Source organism: Camelus bactrianus, chromosome 3, assembly GCF_048773025.1.
Source record: "Camelus bactrianus isolate YW-2024 breed Bactrian camel chromosome 3, ASM4877302v1, whole genome shotgun sequence".
Taxonomy (NCBI): Eukaryota; Metazoa; Chordata; class Mammalia; order Artiodactyla; family Camelidae; genus Camelus; species Camelus bactrianus.
The window spans coordinates 54,774,880-54,800,553 of record NC_133541.1 but is presented as its reverse complement, the minus strand read 5'-3'; the positions used below and the strand labels follow the sequence as shown (position 1 = coordinate 54,800,553).

The 25,674-nt window shown below is 41.2% G+C and overlaps 1 protein-coding gene across 1 annotated transcript in view; it reads right to left on the bottom strand.

Moving 5' to 3' along the window:
• The window catches only part of CMYA5 (cardiomyopathy associated 5), a 197,841-nt gene that overhangs the window by 108,003 nt on the left and 64,164 nt on the right, over nucleotides 1–25,674 (bottom strand). Inside the window, exons 10-13 of the mRNA XM_074360286.1 lie at nucleotides 12,601–12,734; nucleotides 11,265–11,364; nucleotides 8,710–8,883; nucleotides 2,384–4,425 (exon numbers count right to left, since the gene is read on the bottom strand). Coding sequence (XP_074216387.1) covers nucleotides 4,179–4,425; nucleotides 8,710–8,883; nucleotides 11,265–11,364; nucleotides 12,601–12,734 — 655 coding nt within the window. The 3' untranslated portion in view covers nucleotides 2,384–4,178. The remainder of the gene's footprint in view (nucleotides 1–2,383; nucleotides 4,426–8,709; nucleotides 8,884–11,264; nucleotides 11,365–12,600; nucleotides 12,735–25,674) is intronic.

The following is a 25,674-nucleotide window of genomic DNA, read 5'->3' as shown; positions in this document are numbered from 1 at the left end:
AAAAAGGGGCACAATCACACACACTCTGAGGGCAGTAAAGGAAAATGAGAGACACTGATCTTCTGCTCTGAAAACAGTACAAATGATGTGCTCCTCCCGAGCACTGTGAAGTGGGCTGGAATCAGGTCCAAATTCATTCAGCTCAGGGATGTGCCTTGGATCATTCCCCACCAAATCAGGGACATAGGGGACACAGGGGGATGGCTATCGGCGGCAGAGATACTCAGCTCTTATTATTACTACTTTTGAAACATCCCCCAGCAGCTGGGCTCTGCAATTCAGGACAGAAAGTGCCTAGCATGGGTTCAGTCCCACTAGTCTTAATTGACCACATGTGTATCCACACAGCTACCAATCCTTGCCTTAAGCCATGGAAGCTATTACCTAAAAATAAGTGACATTCTGTAACCAAGAATCGATCAGTTGTGCTGGAGGAGGATGTATGTCCGTCAGCATCATTTAGTAATAATCATTGGATTTACCTTATGCACTGGTTTGGTGGAGCCTGTAAGGGGCAGGGAGGTGAGTTTCAATGCTTAGGGCTAGTTGCATAACTATAAAGTACCTATGTGACCAGCTCAGTATGGGAGCCTCCCACCACCACGCTCCCTGAAATAAACCTTGGGCTTCCTGGTACCAAGGTGCTTCACACACACACTGAGGCCTGGAGGCATGTGCATGTTGTGCAGCCCAACAGTGGGAAGACCAGGAAGCCTGCACTTGACATAGTAGGATCATTTCAACACCCATCCTTCCTCTGTGTGGCTGTACCGTATCTTTGCCTGTGGTAAACCTCTTCAGGGAGTAGAAACTGTTTGAGTCCTTTGAGTTCCTTCTGCAACTGAACAGCTGAGATGACTAATGGGTAATTCATGCAACAAGGGTGAGAAGGGACTTAAGATACAAGCCATTCTGAAGCCTGAAGGATGCTTCTTATGGGAGAGTGTTGGCGTTTGGTGCTTAAAGCACATAGTGGGTGTGGTGAAGTACAATACTTAGTCCAGTGTTAGGTAAGCACTTCCAGAAAAACAATGGGAACATGTTTTGGTTTGCTCCATTGGAAAGATATTGCTAACTTTGACAAAGAATATATCCATCCAGAGTTGCTAGGTATGCATGCAGACAAACAAGGACTACGGTGCTAATCCTCATTGTTAAAAAATGTTTTCCCACATACTCCTTCACTTTAGCCCCACACCTCTTAGAAGCAACATTGTAGTTTCATGTAGGTGGTTTCCTGTCTTTTCTCCACAAATGGAATATTATAGATGCTTCTGAATCCTAAATAAGGTCATTGGTATCAAAGAAAGAATCAAAGGACCCCATGTCAGCCAGGAGGATGATGGCACCGATCACAAAACAGAGGCTGGGGAGGAAGTCAGTTCGGGAGGGGAGAGAACGTCTAGGTGAGAGTGAATGCATGTGTGCCAATGTGTATATTCCTATGTGGATGTGTGGTGTGTGGGAGTGTATACACATATGTAATTTCCACACACCACATGTAGGTAGGAAAAAAAAGCCTGCAATAAACAAATGAAACAAAATATAATTCCTTTATTCTCTTAGCTCAGAATCTGAGCTGTATCTAAATCCATGCTCTGCCACCTGCCGGCTGTGACTAAGAACAAGTTGTTTAATTGCTCTGAGACTGGTTTCCTCATCTATAAAATGGCAGTTTTTATCATTCAAGGTTCTGATGGGGATTAAAAGAGACAACATATGGGCTATATATGTTATTAATCTAATAAACACCGTCAACAGATTTCCAGAGGAGTAATTTTGACCAAAAAATTTGCTGACTTCCTTTGCTGTCTCTGAGGATCTGTGTTGTGTGAAGAGGAAGGACAAGAAGGGAAAATGGAACTCAGAGAAGAAGGGCCAAGGAGGAAAGAATTCCGACGATGTGGGGAAAGAGCATTCACTTCGCTCTGCTTGTCTGCACGGGAATCATCCCCCAGGAACCAACCAGGAACTCTCCGATCAGTCAGTAGACAATGGCAGCTAAAATGTGGGTCTCCTGACCAGACAGCCCTACCTTCCTCCATCCACTCGCTACAGAGTCGTGACAAGACAGGAGGGCCACTTACCAGGGATGCGGTGGAGCACTGTCACAGAGGGCCTCTGGAGTCCCTTGTCAGGATGTCTTATAAGCTATCAAATGCTGTGCCATTTCATGTGCTTATAATTTAATCTGATGTTTACAATTATGCTGAGAAAAAGGCGGCACTAAAGCATCTGAGTTGCCCAGAGGGATGACCTAGATGGGCTGACAGGATTTGAACCTAGTTCTTTCCATTACTGTGGCTTTCTCCTCAATACCAGAGCTGCTTCCAGCTTGGTGGTAGACACTGCTGGCACCCTGCGCCATTTGCCCCCAGCTCACCTGAGACCAGCAGCTGCATTAGACGGTTGTCAGCCCACTGTCAACTCTGGGTCAGGCACCTCAGTTTCTTGTGGCCTTTGAAGGTTTTCTTGTGACCACAGGAGCTTGCAAGGAACACAACCTGGAAAGGTGGCAGAAGGGCATTTAATGTCCCCTGGGGTCCCCTGTGCAATGCCCAACCAACTAGGTTTGGACAGGAGCACTTAAATGTCAGCATCTGGCGTGTTCTGCATGGTTTCCAGGGGTGCCCCCAGCACGAGCGAGCCCTGGGGGTTCACAGTGTAATAACCCACCCATAAAACATGCCCCTTATCAGCTCTTGTCCCCGACAGCCTCACCTTCCCCACTTTCTCACGTGTGCTTCCTGGAATCACCCCTGGTATCAACAACCAGCACTAAACCTTAATGTCGAGGTCTAGTCCTGGAGGAACCCAAACTGAGACAAATTCTGAAGTTCCTGTGCTTGCTGCTACTGTTGTTGTTTTTAACTATACTACGTTCCCACCCAAGAAAGTAATAATGATCAGCCTGGGTTGCTGATCAGTCAGGATCTGATAACACTTTTAAGGCTTTTACAAAAAATAAAGATAGTGTTTCCCACAAAGCAGCAAGTTATTCCTCCTTTTTCACTAAGTATCCTTCTTGCCAGCAGCTGCTCTAATTTCAAAGCAGGGTGGTGATGGCTTTGAAGGGGCTCCGTTAACACAGTGACAGATCCTGGGTTTTCTAGCTGTTAAACAATGGACTTTTTAGGATCCATCCCAAAAGTAGGACATTATTTCTCGATACAAGAAAACAACTGAATTTGTAATGTTAAAAAAAAAACCCTATAAATACAACCAGAAGATTTATATTATGGAGAATAAGAGCAATCCTCCCCACATGCATTCTAGATTTATCAACTTTGCACACATATTTTAGGAAGATTTTGAGACATTTCAGTATAATATCTAAAAATGACCAACCATTTTATTTTTAGCAAAAAGAGATTCTCAGCTTCTGGTAGTTGTCTGTAACTATAGGCTGAAAATGTTCAGATTCTAAAACATGTATGTGTAAAATTCTCACATGAAAATGAGCAGCAGCACAACCTATGCAGCGTGACAGCCATTTATCTGCAGTTTGTCCCGTCCAGAAATGCCGCACACGTAAGACACGTGTAATAAGTTCACATAACGTTTCGTTTTAGAGACTCTAACCGTTTATTTAACAAAATGGACATTTCTAATACCTAGCACTTTTCTACATTTAATATTTCAGGGAAAAGAGACTCGCGTTCTACAGTATATATGATTACAAAAGAGTTCATTGTCAACTTAGAATGCTTAAAACACTTCCTCTGCTGATTAGGATTCAGCATCCTTTAGTGAAATGAGGTGACATTTTTCTGGTGGAAAAAGTCCGTGTTTCTTGTCAGAGGAGATGTATTAATAGCACAGCCTTCCCTTCACTCAGACCTGTCCATCTGAGGATTTCTTTTACCAAAGAAACAGGTGGAAATCCATTTCTCTAGTTTGGTTCCCAAATCAGGTATAGATCCTTTTGAGTTAGGGAAGAACTCAAACACACATAAACTGAAGGCAGGAGGTTGTTTTTTCCCGTCCTCTTTACTCACACGCCGTTCTAGACAGTCAACGTTTTCTTGGTTTTGTTCATGTGCTGATCACTGTGCGTGGAGCTGTCACTAGTGCAACTGTGCAGAGGATGTTTTGAATAATGTCTAGCACCCACGGAAAAGAACAACAGAGCCCCCCAAATCTGAATTATTGCTCTTGCAACCTTTGAAAGCCAATGATCACTTGTGCCTTGCAGAATCCGGGGGCTCTATTCCCAGGTGCAAAGTACATTTTCCGGGTTTCTCCAGGGCAAAGGCCGGGTGGACGCTCTCATTAAACCTGTGCCTAATGATGAAGAGAAACTGTCCAGTCTCCGCATTTATAAACAGGAGCCTCTGGTTGGTGTAGTCCAGCAGGATGCCCACTCTGGCGGGACGCTCAGTCACGTGGACATCACTCACAATGCCGCTGTAGAAAAACGTGTATCTGAAATGGAAGAGAGTGGGGGATTGAAAACTTAGGAAATTACTTGCAGATAACCAACTTTTCAGTTACTCACTTCAATTCACAATAATGAGTTGCAATAACGTTGTCCCAAATACTTTACCCAGATCCCTCCTAGATACTAAAATGCGTAGTTCTTGCCAACAGATGAGCATTTTTAATAATTTTGCTCCTTCTACATCAAGAGGCAGTCCCAGAATAGCCAACATATGCCTCCCTTGTGATTTTTCTCAACGTTTTAATTCTTTCCCAGCTGCCCACATGTTTTAACTACCGCATTCATGGTGTGTCATTCTTTTGAATAAAGCTCCTTTGAGGCTGCCATGTACTTTAAAAAGTACCGCAGGCTTGCCTTCCATAAAATGTATTAATTTTACAGTTTAAAGAATTTGTAAGTAACTTACATAAGGGCCTTTATGAAGTTTAAGAAATATTTCAGTATTTTTGCCCAACTTCATCCTTTCTATAGACTCCCCCTGCCCCAGACCAACTTTCCTTTTCATCTTCTCAATGTCTTCTGCAGCCTTGTGCCAAGGAGGGCTGCCTTTGATTTCTTTCTTCAGTTCAAATAAAATCAATTCAACAAGTATTCATTGGGCATATCTGTGTGCTCAGCTCTTTGCTGGGCCCTCTGGGAGGTATGAGGGACCCTAGCATACTGTCCTTGCCCCCAGGGAACCCCTACTCCGCTGAGCAGAAAGGAAAAAATTGCTGATGACTTAAATATGGGCTAGGGCTGAGACTCCAGGTCAGGGCACGGATTAGTAAAGTGTTTACTAAACACATTTAATGGACTGGTTTGGTTGTGAAAGGAAAGGGTCACGGCCAGGCTGGGAAGGAGAAATTGCTGAACAGAAGAAGCTAAATTGCTCTATGCAAAAAAGTGACACAAGTTGGGAGTTTTCTCCTGGCAATCTTAGTAACAGAGGGTGGGGCCCTGAAAGCATAGGAAGAGAAGAAATGAGATGAGGGACAGGTCTGGGGACATGATAGGTCTGAGGGTGGGAGTGACACTGGGCAGACTAGGGCTGGAGAATCTGGGTGTGGCAGAAAAAGACCAGGACTTTGAAGACCTGTGATGTCTGTCTTAAAGGCCCAGAAGCTTGAGTGAAGGTATATTTAAGGAATGGCAAGTTGACAACTTCCTTGCAGAATGAAGTGCATGTGAAAGGGCTGAGGTTCATAGGGGTGGAAGGTAACCAGACTTCCACAGTGATACAGGACCTTTTCAGTGCCTTGCTAATGTGAAATATGGCAGAACACTATGAAGTTTTAGAACCTGTAAAGCACACAGAGGCTGCAGGTGGCAATGATGGGGGGCAGCAGTGTAGGCTGGGGCTCTTACAGAAGGACTGGGAAGCAGATGGGCTCACACTCAGCCAAAGAAGAATGTTCAGGACTGGACAGCTGGAAAAAAGGAATAAGGTGGTCCAAGCCGTGGGGGTAGCAGAAGCATTGATAAGGTGGCAGAATGAACATGTATGTCATAGAGAACATCACCATCTGCTTGATGGGTTAGGAGGGGATATGTGAATGACTCTGAGGACATTACAAGGATAAGTGACTCAGGGGCCAGGCCCTAGACTTGCCCTGTCCAACACAGTAGCCACTAGCCATATATAGCCACTTAAACTAAAATTAATTAAAATTAAATAAAATTCAAAATTCAGTTCATCAGCCCTACTAACTACATTTCAAGTGCTCAATAGCCACAGATGACATCATTTTTCTATTTTCCCAGAATGTGTAATTGCACAGCACTGGTCTAGAGGGTTTTGAATGCCCAGATGAGCCATTTTCCTACCCTGCATGGAAGGTCCCCAGTGCCTACAGGCCCAGCCTGGGTCATACCCTGAGATAATCACTACTATAGAGGTAAAGGAAGGAAAAATATCTCTTGAAGCCTTGGCCCCACCAGTTCCACAGGGCCTGGAATTCATCCTGCCCTGTTTCTGCCCCCTTTTCCTACTGAGCACATCAGTTCCTTTCCCTGTCTGCCTGGGGCCCGACTCTCTGCCCAGCTTTTGCCTTTCCTTGGGACTGCTGGTCCCTATTCAAACAAGGGTCATCCAGAAGCCTGATTCTGGACACCTGCATGGCCCTGGAACTGCCTGCACTGGGGCCCCACCTGAGTGGACCCACCCCCAAGAATCTCACTGATGGCCCAGAATGAGCCCAGACTCCTTTCCACCCTGGTGGCCAATCCCCTCAGGGCTCCTCGTCCCCCAGCCTGGTCACATATTCTTCCTCGCTTCCCCTCTTCACTGGGGCCCCACCTGAGTGTTGACACCACTGTGGATGTTTGTAGACTTTTGAGCAGAAAAGGAAGAGACATGATGCAAATGATGTTTTAGAAACACCTGCCACTTGTGAGACAAGGACGGCCTGGAGTGGGTGGAGACTAGGAGAAGAGCACAGGCATGGTGGCTGTGGGTGAAACGGATGAAGGAATTGAAGAGGCCTGAACTAAAGCAGCTAGGTTAGGGGCGGACAGGAAGAAATGCAGTTGATTCCTTCTCCTTAGACTCTCTTCATTTCTCCTTTCCAATTGTGACATCCTAAAGCTTAGATTCGATGCAAGTAGAATCCAGAGTATTACTGCCTGGTTTAAATCAGGCCAGGGTGCTCTATTTGAAATATGATATGAGGCACTTAAGACCTGACTTCTCTGTGCTGTGACCACACAGGCAGGCACACTCCTCCTTCAGAATGTCTAGCACCTACCCTGGGCCTGGAAGAGCTGAAGACCAAAGTTGTTGAACATGTTGAACAAAATTAACACTTCTGTTTTCTAGAGTCCAGAACTTTGTTATTGGAGGCTAGTTTCTGGTTTGGGTTCTTAAGGGCCTAAGTGTCTGAGGGAACTTTCATGAAATCAATACCTAGTTCCAGCTCGAAATTTACTGATTATAATAAACTCTAGGTTTGAATGATTTTCAACTCTGGGTGAGGGCTGGGTCCTTAAGCATTTCACAGGACTGAATATCAATTAATCATAATTCCTCTGACTTGATAAAATGTGACTTTAAATGGCTCTTGGAGATGGTGTCCTTATGAACCATGTCAGAGAATCAAACTCTGTCAAGTAGGATGTAGGGAGAAATGTACAGCCAGATATATGTAAAGTCCCAATCTGTGGGCTTTTTTCTCGGAACTTGCAAGCACTGCTTCCTTTTTAAAGCATTACATTTAAATAATTGCCTCACTTTTGCTTGATTCTTTACAATTTCAAAGCCCTTCCTTGTCCTGACTTCATGTGATCCTCACAATCCCAAAAGGTAGCAGACCAGGCATCACTGTCCCTGACAAGACAGATGAGGCACATCAGATCTGCACACAGGTGAGCAGCCAATAGGAGGCCAGTCAAGGATGGAGCCAGGACTAAAATCAGGTTTCTGGCTCCAGTCCAGCATTCTTTAATTAGACCATCCTGTGCACATATTTAGTTCATAACATGCTTGCTTTATCTCTCTGAGACTAACACAGGTTAACAGCTTTTTCACATCAATCAATTAAATAATACTAATAATACAGACTAGAGGTTAGTTAACTTTATCTATAAAGGACCAGATAGTAAATATCTTAGGCCTGGGGTGCCATTCAGTCTCTGTTATAACTAGTCAACTCTGCCATTATAGCCCCAAAGCAGCCAAAGGCAATATGTAAACAAATAAGCTTGACTGTGTTCCAATAAAACTTAATTTACAAAAAAGGCAGCGGGTTATATTTGGCCTGCGGGCTGCAGTTTGCCAGCCCCTAATATTGACCAATGGCGGGGCGTATGGGGGGAGCCCCTTCTTCCTTAGTCCTGTTGACTCCTTCTCTGTGGAGGGAGCCCTTTCGGCAGTACCTTGTGGTCTCTCCCAACCCTGGGGCAAGCATAGAAGGAAAAGCTGGCCATGCGTGCACTTCCCTAACTCTTTCTTATAAGCTCCCTGAGGAGACACACCTCTTCCTCCAGGAACCTACTCTGCCCTGCAGGCTGGGGAAGCTGGCCTTGCCAAGGCTCTGGGTGTGTGCAAATCTATTAATATGAGAGGCTAAGGTGCAATATAAGAAAAATTTTTGCTCACATGTGAACCACATTCTCTAAACTTGGCTTCCTCTGTAATCAGAGTAATAGTTCAGTCTCCATATGCTTGACTCTTCCGTTTCTTTCTTAGTTGACTCAGAACTTGGGAGATATTATTTACTAGGCCCCTTGGAGACCTCTGCCTAGACATCAGCTCAGGACACACAGATTAAATTGCGAGGGGCAGGGCTTACCTCTGCGGCTCAGAGCAGTGCATGTACCACGAGGTCTCTCCTTGTCCCAGGGCACCGGCCTGCACAGCCGAGCTGGAGCAGATGCCAAGTCGATAAGCTGGGCAGTCTGTGACTGTGGCTTCCCAGTAATGCTGGCCACAGGCAGGCAGCTCCTCACCCAGCACTGATGGGATTCTGCAGGCAAAGTTGATCAGGAATTGCCAGCCTCTCTTTCGTAAACATCAACATTCACAAACTCATACACAGTGTAAGCAGGATTCTATCCTTGGAAACTGCTGGAATTTGACTAAAGACATGCATTGTTCACTGTGCCCCCAAACTTGACCTGATCGCCACAGAATTCCCCAAACCCTCAATATGCATACTTCCACCGCCACAGGCAACACCCATGTATTGCACATTGCATCTCTTGGAGGAGCTGGGAACCAGGAAATAACTAGAATCACAGCAGGACAAAAACAAATGGCACAATGTCTGCTTTCAAAGAGAGTGAGAAAATATAAGGGAGGCAGGTGGGGAGTTCCAAGAGAACATGACTTGCAAAGTTTCCTTCCAAAACTTGCACACACACACACACAGAGGAGTCTCCAAACCTTCTTTAACAATGAGTTCCAGTGTTTGCTGACTTTCCTGGGCACAGAGACCAAATGAGGCGCTGCTCTTGAACAGCAAGGCGGCTGGCGAGGCCAGAGCAGAGCGGAGTGTGGATTAACCAGGTGGGATGCGTGTGCTTAGCAGAGGCTTGTGGTCAGCCGCCTTTGGGACTCTGGCCTCTTTAGATTGTACCAGGGATGCCTGAGAGGTTGTCGAAAGGTCGCTTTTTGTCTCACCTCAGCTGTTTTTGTAAGAGGCACAGTGAACTGAACCAAAGCACTTTCAACTGCTGATGGGTGACCTTGTTTGCATGAATTGCTCAATTTTGCTTTGAAATGGCTGAGACAGCAAGGAAGCATTTTTAATTTAAGCAGCGTTAATATTCAGTCAGCACCCTCTCCCTCTCCCCTTTAACAGATGAGAAAATGATTAATGCAAGGGAATGTATTTCACTTTCTCGTGTCTGTACCAAACCACTCACTTCAGAGAGGTGGCTACTGACGGGCCCTTACTCTCTGGAGCAAAGCCTGGCTGCCTGATATTTATGAACTAATTTTCAGGTTAATAATAAATAAATAAAAGTCTGTAAAATACATTACAGTTATCATCAGTTTTTATCTATGAACTCTTACCAACCTCCAGTCTACTTTTCTTTTTGATTTTTTTTTTGAGAAATCCAAAAGAGATAGAAAAGCCCAATCTATTTCTTTTCTCTTTCTTCCTTTCTTCCTTTCTTCCTTCCTTCCTTCCTTTCTTTCTTTCTTTCTTTCTTTCTTTCTTTCTTTCTTTCTTTCTTTCTTTCTTCCTTTCTTCCTTTCTTCCTTTCTTCTTTCTTTCTCTTTCTTTCTTTCTTTCTTTCTTTCTTTCTTTCTTTCTTTCTTTCTTTCTTTCTTTCTCTCTCTCTCTCTCTCTCTCTCTCTCTCTCTCTCTCTCTCTCTCTTCTTTCTCTTTCTTCCTTCCTTCCTTCCTACCCTCCTTTCTTTTTTTTTTTTTTCCTGAATTCACTCATTTGTATATGCTTAGCATCTCCAGTGTTCTGGCCCCAGGCTGGGAGTCAAAGATGAGGAAGACAGGGCTGCTGCTTGAAGACTAGACAAGACAGGGCAGCTGACGAATGACTCTACAGTTGCTCAGCCCTTTCTGCAAAGACGATCAAAGGGCACCAGGGCCCAGAGAAGGCTGGGCCATTTCTGGGAGCAGGTAACACCTGAGCTGAGCCCCAGACAGAAGAACAGCAGACTGAGAGGAAAACAGTGCAAGTCACCATTGGTGGGCGCAGGGCCAGGTTGTGAGAACTCACTGGCAGCCCACACTGGGCTCACCGGTGCCAACAGCAGCTTGTGTTTCACATGGGTCACAGTTTTCAAAAGCCTTTCATGTACTTTCTCCCCTTTGACCATTCTCTCCCTCAAAATAACCATGAGAGGAGGCAGGCAAATTGCACAGCAGCCTCCCCACTGTGCTCTCAGCTTTTGTCTCTTCTTTATTCTGATGCTTCTTTTCGTGGGAGGTACTGGAGGGTGAGGGGACAAGATCCTGAAAGCCCCACAGGTGGCCAGAAGCAGAAACTCAACAAAAAGTCATCCTCCTCTATTTTTTTTTTCAAGTGGATCGATACAAAATCTGGTTTGGTATTGCAAATAATAGAAGAATTAACCCAGACTCTTTTTCCCCCGAGCCAGAGATAATGCCTTAAAACAGCCTATGTGTTAAACAAAACCATCTGTGCTTATAGTTCCAATAAAAATATTGACACTTGCTCCCAAGTTATGAACTAGATCTGTCACTTTCCCCCTAGTAACAAACCATAACCGAATTGCACGGGTGTGTACCAATTTACGCTGGATACCACACATCCAGGTATGTGCATCAAACCAAGAATGTGCTCAGGTGAGGCCATGCCAAGGCGACACCCTCAGAAGACTCTACTGCTGAGACATCTCGTGCTTGCTTCTACTTACTCTGTCAGCCGTCTCCTCTCCGTGAAGCTGATCACTGTCCCGTTTAAAGAAATCTGCAGAGCAGGATGAGCTGTTTCTCTCAACAAGAGAAATCGGGTTCCTATTGCAGTTAGGAAAATAGGATTATAACGTTACCACAATGTCAAGTGCTGTCCCTGGGCCAAGCCCCACATCTCAGATTTAGTTTTTCTTTTGACATCAAAGTTCCCCGCTGAATGTTTTCAGATCCACAGCAAAATTTTATCCATGAGAAGGACTACTGAATGCCAGGGGCTGATCGCCTTTCCTTGGTGCCCCAGGTATGGTCACTCTGTTGTGCAAAGTATGCTCCCTGCAGCAGCAGCATCTACACCACCTGGATACTAGTTACACATGCAGAATCTTGGGCTTGCCCCGGACCTCCTGGATCACAATCTGTATTTTGACAAGCTCCTTGGGAGATTCACGTGTACATTAAAGTTTGAAGATGCACTGGTATAATCTACAGGAGTGGTTCTAACAGTGGAAGGTACAGGCAACCTATTGGGACTGCAGGGAACACACTTCTGAACAGGCGGCCCTCAAGCCTTCTCTTTACAAACATCAGGCTGGCCCTAACCACATCACACACAAGGCACATGCACAGGTTTTTGCTGGTTAAGCCAGTCACTGAAAGTGCCACACTCAATCTTCTGCCATTTTGGGGTCTAGAATAAGATAATAAAGTGGTCACTTTTCCATTCCTTATTTCTTTTCACAATAATTGAGAACAGCCAAGCACTTTTTGTTGGCATCATCTAGGTACCTGCCCCAAAATGCCACTGAAAGCTTTTATCACTTTCTTGAGTTATTCACTCATTCATTCGACAAACATTAATTGGCAGAAACATGTACTAGCCGTGAAAAATAAGCAGAACAGAACTGGAAGCTTGTTCATAGAGTTCACAGTATAATAAAATAAGAATATCTTCATCCCACTCTTTCCTCAAAACATACCCACAAGTTATAGCACTTTGTAAGCCAAACAAGAATCCTCTGGGGAAATTAAAAACACATGTCAGAGCCCAGATCCAGGTAAATTAGATCAGGATCTCCAGGAATTGGCCCCTGGCATCAGCATTTTTTAAGCACCCTGACATTGCTAATGGGTAGCCAAGGTTGAGAACCTCTTAAACTAGAAAAATAAAAAGAAACACCTTGACCTTTGGCCAATCTTGGGTCCTCATACCAAAAACCTAGCACTGCCAGCAAGCTGGGGGCTTAAAGAAGTTTCCCTCCAGGATGTCTTCTCTGGATGGTAGAACGGAAGGAACAGGAATGCTTGGAAATAGTCCTCTGTGTACAAAGGGGAAAGTACCTCTGGTGGAAATGAGGGCAGCTTCACTCTGTTCGCTTGTCCCAAATGCATTGATGGCTCGCACATAGAAAAAGTAATTGTCATTAGGTTGGAGGTTAACTTTCAGCTGAAATCCTTTAATTCCAGAGAAAGATCTAAATATGAAAGGAAAATAATAATTTTATATATCGTGCTAAACAACTCATATTTCAATCTCATAGTGAATGAACACCTTTTACTGACAACAAATCACTTATTTTTCCCTTTTTATGACCACAGAGTTAGCAAGCCAGATTCTACAAAATGGTCATTGTCCACTAAGCCTACTTTATCAGATCATTTCTACATTTGTCAACATTTGTCCAATAGCGTGTCTTTCAGAATGTTTTTTTGGAACAGAACCAGACAAACTTTTTTTTTTTTTTTAAATTCAGAAAACAGACTGTGTGGTTAACGAGTCTCCAAGCATATATTATTTTGTTTATCAATTTTTGGCTAAGGAAGTACTTCTGGATTAAGATGTTAAACACCAACCTATGATGCAAAAGACACTAATTATCTCCTCAACAGATCCTGAAGAGTGGAAAACTTAAGGTGAGTGATGATTTTCTACATGGCCATCAAGCCAAAGCTAGTAAGGTTATGGAAACTGGAGCTCTCTCAAGAAGACAATATTCTTTAAAGCAAGCTTAATCCTGGCAAGAAAAGAGAATTCTAATTGCCAGATAAAATCCCCAAGGTTGCTGTTCCTAAATCTTTCATTTACATTAAAAGAAAAGTGCTGGTAATTAGCGATATTGAACATCTTTTCCTGTGTCTATTGGCCATCTTCTTTGGAGAATGTCTATTTAGGCCTTCTGCCCATTTTTTGATTGGGCTGGGGTTTTTTGTTATTCAAATGAACTTATTTACAAAACAGAAAGAGACTCACGGACAGAGACAACAAGCTATGGGTTACCAAAGGGGAAAGGGGGTGGGGGAGGGATAAATTAGGAGTTTGGGATTAGCAGATACAAACAACTTTATATAAAATAGATAAGTAAAAGGTCCTACTATATAGCCCAGGGAACTACATTCAATATCTTGTAATAACCTATAATGAAAAACAATATGAAAAAAGATATATATGTACAATTAAATCACTAAACTGTATAAAAGAAACTAACACAACACTGTAAATCAACTATACTTCAATAAATAAATAAAACACTTTTTAAAAGAAAATGAGAAGTGCTGGTTGTGGTATCTAAATGGCAGCATCCTTGGCAAGTACACTGTAACAGCCCAACCATTCAAGCACAAATGGACTTGCTGGATTTGAAAATGGAGCTCTCTGAACTTGCCAATGAGCTGGAATAGTTTTGTGCTTCTTTTCCATTCTCTTTAATCTGCTTGATATCAGGTCCTAGAGCATTTATACAAATGCTCTTTTAGCCTCCATTTGGAGAGGCTTTGGAGAGGGTTACAAATTAGGCTCCTTGTTAATAAAATAATTCCTAATCTGAGTGCTAAAGAATCAGAGTCCTGTCCCCAGGAGATGTGTGTTGGATACTAGTCTTTGAAAACAATAGTACTGTAGCCTTCAAGCTATAGAGAGATAGGGTTTTTGTTTTTCTTTTTAACTGTTTGTTTGCTTTGTTTGTTTTTTATTTTCTTTGTGTTTGTTTTATTATTAATGAATTGTACCATTGCATTAAAATCAAAGAGTGGCCACTTCATTCTCAGATTTTTTTTTCAGGTTATTTCTATTCCTGTTGACTCATTTCTCTCTCAGGATCTGCCTTAAAGAATTCTGTGGAGAACCAGGAAAAGGAAAAAGTATCATCGACCCAGAAAACAAATTAATTTAGATGTTTTTAAAAGCAGAAAATCTGTACAGAGTAAAATGGAAGAGATACACAGATGACTACAATTAAAGTAACTCGTTGATAATTACATGAAATTCAAATTTTAATGTTTACAAAGTTTTATTATAACAGTCATGCTACTGTGTTTACATATTGTATATGGTTCCTTGAGTTGAAGCAAAATTGAATTGTGACAGAGATCTTTCGGCCGACAAAGCCAAAATTATTTATATATCTGTCCCTATACAGAAATAATTTATTTATTCCTGTTTTATTATATAAGCATTTAAGGCCAATAGTTTTATTTTGTATACCACTTTTGCTATATTCCATCTATTTTTATGTATATCAATGTCATTCTTTTTCAGATATATTTCAAAATTTTATTATGGTTTCTTTGATTTATGAGTAATATAGAAATCCGTATTTTACTTCCAAAAAAAGAAAGAAAATCTGTACAGAATAGCAATCCCTCCCCCATCAATGCCCCATGTCTAAAAGCACAAAAACTCATGGTTTGTTCCTCAGAAGGAAGGGGCAGGGGAGGGGAGGAGCCTGGGTCTATTTGTGTATTTGCTATTTAGTGCCTGTGTCTGGAAAAGGTCAATGCAAACTTTATCGGTTGTTACTTCAGAACCTACCACCTGACCAGGCCCTTGAGAGTACTATCTTTAGATGCAATGGAAATGGATGGATGAAATTGAGCCATATGTCCACTGACAACTAATTATGCTTTGGTTAATGAATGAAAAACTAGGTCCTGTGATTGAGAATGCAATTCCCAACTAATATCTAGATTGTTATTCTGGGGTAGATATATTGCTGATCTTATTTGAATTGATGACTGAAGAGATGTTTCAAATGTACATTAATTTTTTTGTTGAAGTATACTCAGTTATAATGTGTCAATTAATTATAACAAGCTCATAGTCTCAATAAGCACACTCAGATCTGAACTGGGTTTCAGACTTCATGCACTCATTAAGTAAATATTTACTGATCACTTATCATGTGCCCAGACCCTGTCTTTGCCTGAGGGGGGAAGTGGCAAGGACAGATGAGGAAATTTCATCTCTAGAAACTGGATAGAACATATGAGCTTTGTTTTGTAATAATGCAGTTGTTAAATGCCAAGGATGCTATTTTTTGGGTAAGTGTTCGCTCTTAAATTTTATGAAGTCTGTCAAGAAGGAAATTCCATATACACTGTCGACTGCATGCTATGTCTTATTACTCATTTAAAGAATAAAAGTTTATATGGTACTGAAGCTAACATATGGGATCAGATCTGCTCTCATTGTGCAAACAGGTCAAACAGACGTGACAAATATGCACAATGCCCTCACTGAATCTATAAAAGCACCAGGTATGAAAATGAAAGTAATATGAAATATAGAAGGGTTTTATTGTTTATAAGTTTATATCTTATGCTCAAGCACCAAGAACAAAGCAAAAAAAAAAAAAAAAACAAAAACAAAAACAAAAAAACCAAAAAGCTCAGATACAAATGCTTCATTTCCCTATTTATTCTATCTGACCTCATTTAATGTCACAGAAGTCTTCAAGTCAGTTATCCCTGCTTTTTAGCCTAATGAAAACTTCAAAAATTTTGGAATTTGAAATCTGAAGAGTGGTACTCTTCCATAGATTAGGATGTTTTTCATTTCAAAAACAAAAATTTGTCATAATTGCCACTGAGTCCACATGAGTTACAATGAGCTTTGCATACTTTGCAGTAGAATTCAAATTCACAGATGATGCAAACTGAGGTAAGTGATTAGACAGCAAATAGAACCACAGCAAGTTGTTGGTGCTTCGATAAAAAGAGATTTTAGCCTTATCAATAATGTGACTAATCTGACTATATTAGAAGTCTAGAACAAATAATGAAATTCAAAAGACAAGAAATATGACTCAAAGAGTCTCACTTTGGGTCTTGAGTGTGGGATTCCCCCTGTAAGTACCATAGTGCAGAGGACAGGGAAGGCTTTATATGCAGAGGTTTCAAGAATGTGAGGGCAAGGAAGCATCTAGAAACCCTAACACATCAGCACATTAGCTGCTTGCTGGTGGAGCATAAGCATGCTGTTGACACTGAGTTCCGTACCCAGCAGGTCTTCAAAGGACTCTCAGCTGCCTCACTGGTAGGACAAAGGACATTTGTTAAACTCCAGTGCTGTAAGGCTGAGAGAACTGATTTAAAGGAGACCCACTGTCTCCTCGGAAGTCTGAAGGGCTGCCATGTGAATGAGACCAGGCTTGTCTTCTGCTGTCTCTGAAGGAAAATCACCAGGAGGCTGATGTCTGACCAATATAACAAAGGCCCTTCTAGTGTAAGCCCTTTCATTCTTTAGTTTTTGCAAGGAATGAAAAGTTTGCCACAACTAGCTGTGGATAATGGGGCAAGAATTATTTTACATGGGAACTGAAAAGGATCTTAATGAAGTAAAAAGACCAATAGGGACTTAATGCTTAATGGGAAAATACTAAAAGCATTCCCATTTAGTCAGAGGGACAGATATAAGGTTAAAAAAATTGGGAAGTAGGAGGTAAAATTATTAGCATTTGCATGTGATATGACTATTACCTAGAAAACTCAAGAAAATCAGCTGGAAAAACTCAGAATTTAGTAAGATAGCTAAATATGAAACTAATATGAGAAATCAAAATTCTTCATACACAAATAACAACTAGCTAGAAGATAAAGCAAAAGAAAGACCTTATTTAGAAAAATGGCAAACATAACAAAAATGTTTAACATTTATATGAAAAATATTTTTGAAAATGGTACTGAAGGAAAACACACAAAAGACTTAACTAAAAGGAAAGGTATATTGGTTTTTGGAGAGGAAAATGCAACATTACAAAAATTTCGAAGCTCCCTAAATTAATCTCTCAATTTAACATGATCTCTAAAAATACCAAATTGTCAGGGGCAGGGGAGTGGAGGTGACTATACAATCTGATTCTAAAGATCATATAAAAATAAACTAGCAAACAGAAAAAAAAAAGGTCATGAAGGAGCAACCTAACCTACTATGAATTCTAAAATTATAAAGCTATAATAATAAAAACTCATGGTACCAGGGCATAAATAGATGGGACAATGGAACAGATCATAAAGGTCAGGAACAGAGCCAAACACACAGGTTCTTGAGTATGTAATAATGGAAATATTTCAAATCAGAAGGGAAAGTGATGGGTTTTCTTTTTGGCACAGCTAGGCAGCCATACTAGGAAAAATTAAGTTGGATTCCCTACTCCATACTTCCTCCTGAAAGTAAAACTAAACTAACACTAACATTTAAAAATATGCATGGCAAAAAAATTACCAAAAAAATTGCAACTCATATGTAAAATAGGTAAACAACAAGGTCCTACAGTATAATACAGGGAACTATATTCAATACCTTGTAATAACCTATAATGAAAAAGAATATGAAAAAAAGTATATATATGTATGACCAAATCACTATGCTGTATACCAGAAACTAACACAACATTGTAAATCAACTATACCTCAATTAAAAAAAATAAATAAATAAATTATAAATTGCAACTCATATCATAGATGAGGGCTAATGTTCTTTGAAAAACAAAGAGCTTCTACAACTCAATAAGAAAAAATTCTAAAATCTAACAGGAAAAATGGGTAAAGGAAATGAACAGTTCATAGAAAAGGAAGTACACGGCTCTGAAACATACAAAAAGATGTTCAACCTAATAATAGAAATGCACAATTCAACTATAATAAGATTTCATTTTCTACTTATCATTCTGTCAAAGATGAAGTTTTATTACAGATGTGTAGGCAAGGGTATGAAGAACCAAGTACTCTTACATGCTGCCTGACAGCGTGTAAACAGCTACAGCCTTTATGGAGACAGTTTGGTACTGTCTATCAAAATTTTAAATGTACATACTTTTTAACCAGTTATTGTACTTCTAGGAATTTATCTTACAGATATTCTTGCATATGTGTGAAATGATACATGCGTAAGTGTTTTTCGGCAGCACTCTGTGAGAGTGGAAACAACTTAAGTGCCTCTCGATTGGTCAAATAATTTAATTATATTCTTAGAATATAATGGAATGGTTTTTTAAAATAGATACAGTTCCATTGATCTATGGAACTGACTGATATGAGACATCAAGAAATATTTTTAAACAAGAAAAGTAAGGTGGTAGAAATATATATAGTATGCTACCATTTGTGAAAAAATATAGATGCTATATACGCACAGACTACCTAAAAAGATAAGTATGAATCAGGTAACAATAATTGCCTCTGGGGAGAAGAGTTGAGTAGGTGAAGTAGATAGGTAGAAAGGAGATTTTATTTTCACTGTATTCCCTTTTGTGTCTTTTGAATTTGTACCCTATGTCTATATTATCTATCCAAGATTAATTAAACAGTTTACTTTTAAAGCTATATTACAAGTTCAGGAGTTGGTTGAATGTGTTTGCCAAATGCACATGAGTTTGAACTTTGTAAAGTAGCTTCTCTAGAAATTTGATAATTCGCCAGTTTGTGTTGGATGGAAGGAAGGGGTGTCCAGGTGCTCAAGGTAGACTGAGGAGCTGGTAACCATGATAAGTGGCTGTCCTCCGCACTGCTGTGTCTAATACCTGGATCTAAGCATGTGTTCTAACAGGAAAAGGAGGCGGCATGTGTACAAACAATATGGAGGAATCCAGTGCCATGACTCCTGGAAGCAGCCTACGGATGGTGCTGTCACTGCAGTGCACAACAGATGGCTAAGTATGAATTGTTTTTTAAAAACACAGTGGGCTCTTACTGTTGGCAGCACCAACATTCAGCCAGTCAGTCAGCACCATTTAACCAGAACACACTGCTGGGCCCTCTGGGGACCAGCCAGTAAAGTAGTATTTACCATCCCTGCCTGGGCACATTGGATCTTCTGAATTGGAAACTCTTAAGAGGGGCCTGTAAATCTAAACTTGAACGAGCAACCCAGTTGTTTTTTTTAATGATCTGTTAGGTTCGAAAAACAATCATAAGATAGCCTGGGGTGAGGTGAGGTGGCAAGGAGAAACAGGAAAAAGAAGAAAAATCATGAGAACATAACAACATTAAATATAAGAACAACTAACTAAATAGTTCTAGCTGTTAGAAGCCTTGAAAACTTTAACCGTAAACATGGAACTTTTTGTTTAAAATGAAATTTTTTTGTTAAATCAGGATTAAGAAGAAAATTCTTTATATATTGACTTTTGTTGTTTAAAAAACTTGGTAAATAAAATTTTTTGAACAGGACTATTTTTCTTTTGATAAATAAGGATATTATGAGAGTCAGGGCTAACCAAACATCACTATTAGTTCACAATAGTGTAGAAACATCGCATGAGGACTGAATCCTACTGACCAGGGAACTTGGGTTTTCCTGTAATTAGAATCTCTCACAAAATCAAAGAGAGCCAAAGGATTCCAGCAGAAGGATCCTGGATTTTTGTTTTCTCTATAGTTACCCTCCAAAGCCTGAATGATACCATTTATACTTCAGGCAGAGAATCCCAGGAGCCTAGTAACATTCATTCTTGTGGATTCTCTAAGCTCTCCTTTTCCACTCCAAGGTCACATAGGTGGACAATTACTTGAGGGCCCATAGAACTGCCCAAAGAGAATGGTGATTTAACATTTAACATAAGCTTTCAGATCCCATTTTAAAACCAGTTACATAGGAAATGTTTTTGCATCTGCTGTAAAACTGCTCTTAAAGACAATCACTATTATCTTGTTCAATAGCCCTTATATAAAGATCTACATGAAAAATTCATCTTAGAACTGAATGTCAAGAAATATAATTGTCTCTCTTAGTGAAATGCTGTGCTTCCTTTTAAAAAAAAAGATGAGTTATGTAATCTCTTTTTTTCTCCCTCTTGGTCTCTCCCCCTCTCCTGTTTTCACCTTAGTTGCCAGGAAGTTCAGATTCAAATTTTATGTTCCATTGAGGTACTGTTCTTAACCCGTGATTTCTGATATAATCTCCTCACCCCTACATTGTCTGCCTCTTGCTCTTACAAGGCTGTTTTGGGTAGTTCTATTATGCCTGGGTCTTCTATTGTGAACAACTTGAATACTTTTGGAAATTGACAGAACATAAGTTAGAAGTGAAGGAACAGATTGGTTTTCCATTGACTGAGGTTTTACTACACAGTCAGGAGGTGTATAGGATTTTTAAATGATCAAATTTAAATCAGATTCATCTGGGAAGAAAGATTTCATTTAGGAAAAGCTAAATGCCAAGAATTCTGGGGCGGGGGCTGGGGGTGGATTATCTTCTCAGCACTCACTCTCCCAAAGGCTCCCTGCAGAGGGAGGGGTATTACAACCTAGGTCAGGAAAACAATACCATATAAAGATTGGCTCTTAGCTCTTAATTACTCAATGAACTTTGGCCCAATCATGTCAGTGAGTGGCCCTCCTGTCATCCTGTAAAGCAAGCATGAGGCAGGAATGACTGCCTCCTTTACCTACGGGTGTGGAGAAGGTCAAATCAGTTGCCCTTGACTGTGTGATTAGCCATCATCAATCCAGTGGAAAAGCTTAGTAAAAACTTTTTTAAAAAGAAAAAAAAATGCTGCGATTCTTCATTTCCTGCTCAGGCACTAAATTCGTGAGGAAATTCACCCTTATTTGTCTTTATTATATAGACAAAGAGGGAGGTGTCCCCAGCTGGAATATCCAGCTGTGACAGACAATTCTGGTCCTGGCCCCCTCCCCACGTGTGGCCCCAAAGCTAGAAGCAGGAGGAACATGAGCTCGTAGGTCCAGCACCCAGAGCCCAACCCTTCCCGGGGATGTTCCCAGAGCTGGCGCCCCGGAAGCAGGGGCTGGGGAGCAGGAAGTTCACCACCAACTAATTCTGCGGCATTGAGTCTCACAGATTTGTCACTCAGCACACAGCTTCTTTCTGCACAGCCCACACAGCTAATCCCTGTACTATATTTCTCTCAGTTTTCCCTCCTCCACCCACAATTCTGCTGACTTCTCTCCACACAGGAGAGGCAGAACAGCTGAGGAAACAGCGAGCGGTGGAAAATTTTTGCAAGTGTTTTGAGCCCACCCAACCTGAGGAGAGCATTCAAAGAAAAACAGGAAAGGGTGAGTAGGAGCTCCCTCAGCCCCCGCACACAAGCCGGGGATTGTCACTCCCGCCCACCCCCAGTCCCAACAGGGGCCGACTGCTGGGACACAGCCGCTGTGCCCACACACGAAAATATGCAAATGTGCTTTCTGTGAGGATTATGGGGAGTGGAGGCAATTGCTCTGCTATTTCAGACACCACGTCAGGGAACGCAGGAGCACAGTAGGCTCATTCCATTCAAACACCTACTCTAAGAGTTCAACCAGCACCTCTGGTCTTAAATTGGAATTTCTATAAGTCATCACACTGGGAGAATGAATGCAATAGTGAAGATGGATGTGTTTCTGTTCTGGCAACCAAACTTAGATTCCCTAATCTAAAGGGTAATCAATGCCCTCCGTGTTGTGTGTGTGTGCGCGTGCGCGTGCGCGCATGTGTGTGCGCGCGCGATTTCATATTACTCATCCTTTTCTCCCTTTTCATTTCCTTTCAACTTCTCTTCCTACTCTAGACCAGAGCTTTTAAGGCTGTCTGTCTTTTCAGGGATTGGGGGTGAGAAAGAAACGTAAATTCATTTAGTTCTTAGTTCTGTTTATTTCTCCACCTCTCCTTTGCTGGAGACTCCAGCCAGTTAAATGACTTGCAGTTGGCAAGGGTGAAAGGAGATTGGCTAACGCCGTCATTCATCCATTCATTCACTCATTAAACAGACCTCTAATAAACAGCTGCAGAGATAAGGTTCCTGTCTTTACCCAGTTTTCTGTTGGGTTTTCTTGTTTTGTTTTGTTTTTGTTTTTTTGCATCTGGCTTAGCATAGGGGTTTTGCATAAAACCTAGAACGTATGTAAAGGTTATGTAACCAATGGATAAACAAGATTACAAGTGTCCTTCTCCATAAGTGATTCGTGAAAAGATTTCCATCCCACAGGTTGGACTAGTCCTATCTCCTAGTTAAGTATCTAAGCACTAAAATTAACCCATTCACCATTCTTCTTTACTTTGTTGGCACTGTTTATTTTTTTCCCATTTTGAATAACAGATTATCCTCAAAGCTGGCCTAACTTTTCTTCTTCGTATCAGTATTATATGTTCACTGCTAATGGTATGTACCCATTCAGGTAACACATACATATTGAGTAGCTACAATATGCCAGACACTGTTTCAGACACTGAGGCTGCAACTTTACATAATAATCTCTTCATGGAGCCAGCAAGTGAGTGGGATCAGACAATCCTTGGCTTGCTGTTGTTTCCAAGAAACAAAATAACTTTAATTATTCACTGGTATGCAGAAAACCAAGGTGAAGGATGTGGCTCTAATAAAATGGAAAAGTAGGGATCCTTTGCCTTTGTTGACTAGAGGGGATCAAGTTTTGAGGTTCTTTGTTTATCAGTTCTACTGTCTGACTCACTGTCTCCAGTTGGCATCTTAGAGATTGGGCAACATAGATTATAGTTAAACAGTTAATTTTTTTTTTTGTTTGTTTTAGCATTTTGAACCACCAGACACTGTAAGGAATGTTTTAAAGTTGGTTGTAAGAAGCAGATGGTCAAAAAACTTAAGACACATGGCAACTCCAGAAGAGGAGAATTTTCCTTTCCTCCCGAACTCTTCAACTGGAGAACCAAAAGAGATACAAATGAGTTTTGCAGCTCTGGGCCTCTGAAATTAAGGATGAATTATTTCACAGGCTGTTGATGCCAACCTGAGGTACAAAGTATTGAGGCTTCTTGTACTGACGAGGGATGACTCTGATGTGGTGCATCAACAGTAGACTTTTCACATGAACAGGGTAGTGATTTGTGGCCAGCAACATTGTGCTTGCTTCAAAAAGTCATCTATTGTGAGATTCAGCAGGGATCCAGAGAGCCTAGAATCATCCCTGGGCTGTGGACTGAACATACCATTCTACCTCCTGGCACTGAGGGGTCTTTTAGCACTTAATTGGAAAAGAGCTCCGTCTCCAACACAGCCCCAAACTATCAACAAGGCTCTGCATGTGGAATTTCTCTTCACTTCTAAATTTGCTGGACCCTATCCATTCAATAACAAAGGATTCTTATATTGTTCCATAACTACTATCAACTTTCTCCTTATCCAGACTCTCAGATGCTCTCCTTTGGCAAGAAAAATAAAAATGAACCCACTGGCAAAGTCTCAAATGGAACAAACTAATGACAAGTCTTATATTTTAAATCAGCTCAACTTTTGTTTTAATGAAATTGGTGGATGGCCATTTTTCCCCTACAAATGAAACTGTCATTGATTTCTCTGGCTTTGATGAAGGATTCGCTTGGAATGTGTTGTTCATTGTTGATATCAAACAGACTTTTTTTGAGGGCCCCAGGATGACGAGAGAAAGGAACAACATTAATGAAAGGGAGTTTGAATGGTATTGCATTCTCTCTTTACATCGATGTTTCTCACATGACAAAGGAAGGTAAGATACACAATAACTCCCAGTTGCCAGGCTGTTAAGGTATGCTAACTCAGACTATGTAATGACACACATTTTAGAACTAGTGGAAAGAATAAGACAAACCTGAGTTTGCATCCTGACTCCAAACTCTCACTCCATCATTTAATACCTTGGCCGAATTATTTAACCTGCCTGAGTCTCATTTAATGGAGATCATGACTTCTCTCCTAGAATTGCTGAGAGGTTTAGATGAGATTTAGTGTAGGTCCTGGCGTGCCGAAGGCCCTCAAAGGATACCCTTCCCCCGTCCATCCCCACTTTCCCTTCTCCCTGTAGCTACATTTATGAGATGACATCACAGTTCCTGCAGTGAGACGGCTATTAGCTCTCAGGGTTTCCAGCTTTCTGCTGATTTAAGAATCCAGCTGTGTTGATATTATTCATGCAAATGCCAGCTGGAGACCGATGCCACGACAAGGATGAGTCATTACCGAGCACCCCTTAACAGTCTGATCTTGCCCCAGAAAGAACTGGGCTTTCCTCACTGATGGTGGAGAGTGATGGGAGAGACTGGCCTGGGACTCAGGCACTCCTGACAAAATGCTCTCAAAGCATCAAGAGGTTTTTATAGAGAAGGTCCCCGACTCCCATAAGTGATATTAAATAGCGGTTAGCAGCTTGGACTTCAAAATCAAACAAAACAAGGATTGAATCCTGATTGCCACTCACTCGCTGAGTAGCCTCTCCAAGCGTCTGTTTTCTCCCAGACTTTGTGTGAGGATTTAACAAGGCCACGCATACAAGGCATTTAGGACTGTGACTTGGCATAGAGTAAATGCTCAACAGAAGCCAGTTATAATCTCTCTCTGTGTATCTCCATCTTAGTCCCCCTCCCTCTCCCTCTTCCTTTCATCTCTTTTCCTCCGTCTGTCTCTAAGTTAACCTCTCAGCTACCTGCTAATCATTGAAGCCTGCCTTCCAGCACTTAACAGAGCATTGTTTCTTGTACATTTACCACATTTCCACTTCTGCTGGAATGCCTACATCCCAACCATACATACCCCACTCAACATTAATTCCTTCTTTGATCATTATTTTGTGAAGCCTGTCTTCACATGCTTGAAAGAGACTATAATTATCGCTCAGTCGTATGAAACTTCACATCATAACTAAATAAATAGCTGTTGATTGATCATGAAGATAATCAAGAGCTTAAATAATACACTTTATTAAAAAGCTGTCTCATTTCATACCATTATTTCCAAGTTCCATATCCTGCCAAAACAGTTTATCTCAGTAAATTTGGTTTAAAAAAGTCTTTATCAAAATATGAATATTAATAATAATGATCTGAATATTCATCATGGGACATGAAGTTGCCCCATTGCCATAAATTGGAGGTTAAGAAAATACCACAGTAAAGGAATTAACATTTACCAAATGCCCCCTGGATATATAGCCCTTTATTGACAAATTTGAAGTTCGTAATTTTAGTGGGAGAGCTTTACATTTCTTTTTTCCTGGAAAAGTCTCTAGATCCTTCATGTTCCTGAAGAGGCAAGCATGTCTCTGTGACAATATATATGTAATTAGCTCCTTTATATTACCAATACATCACAGAGACTTTCAAATTTACATTACATACAAGCTCACTATTAGTTTTCTGAGTTAGGTGTTACCCATTCTGATGTAATTACTAAAAGCACATAAAATATGCAT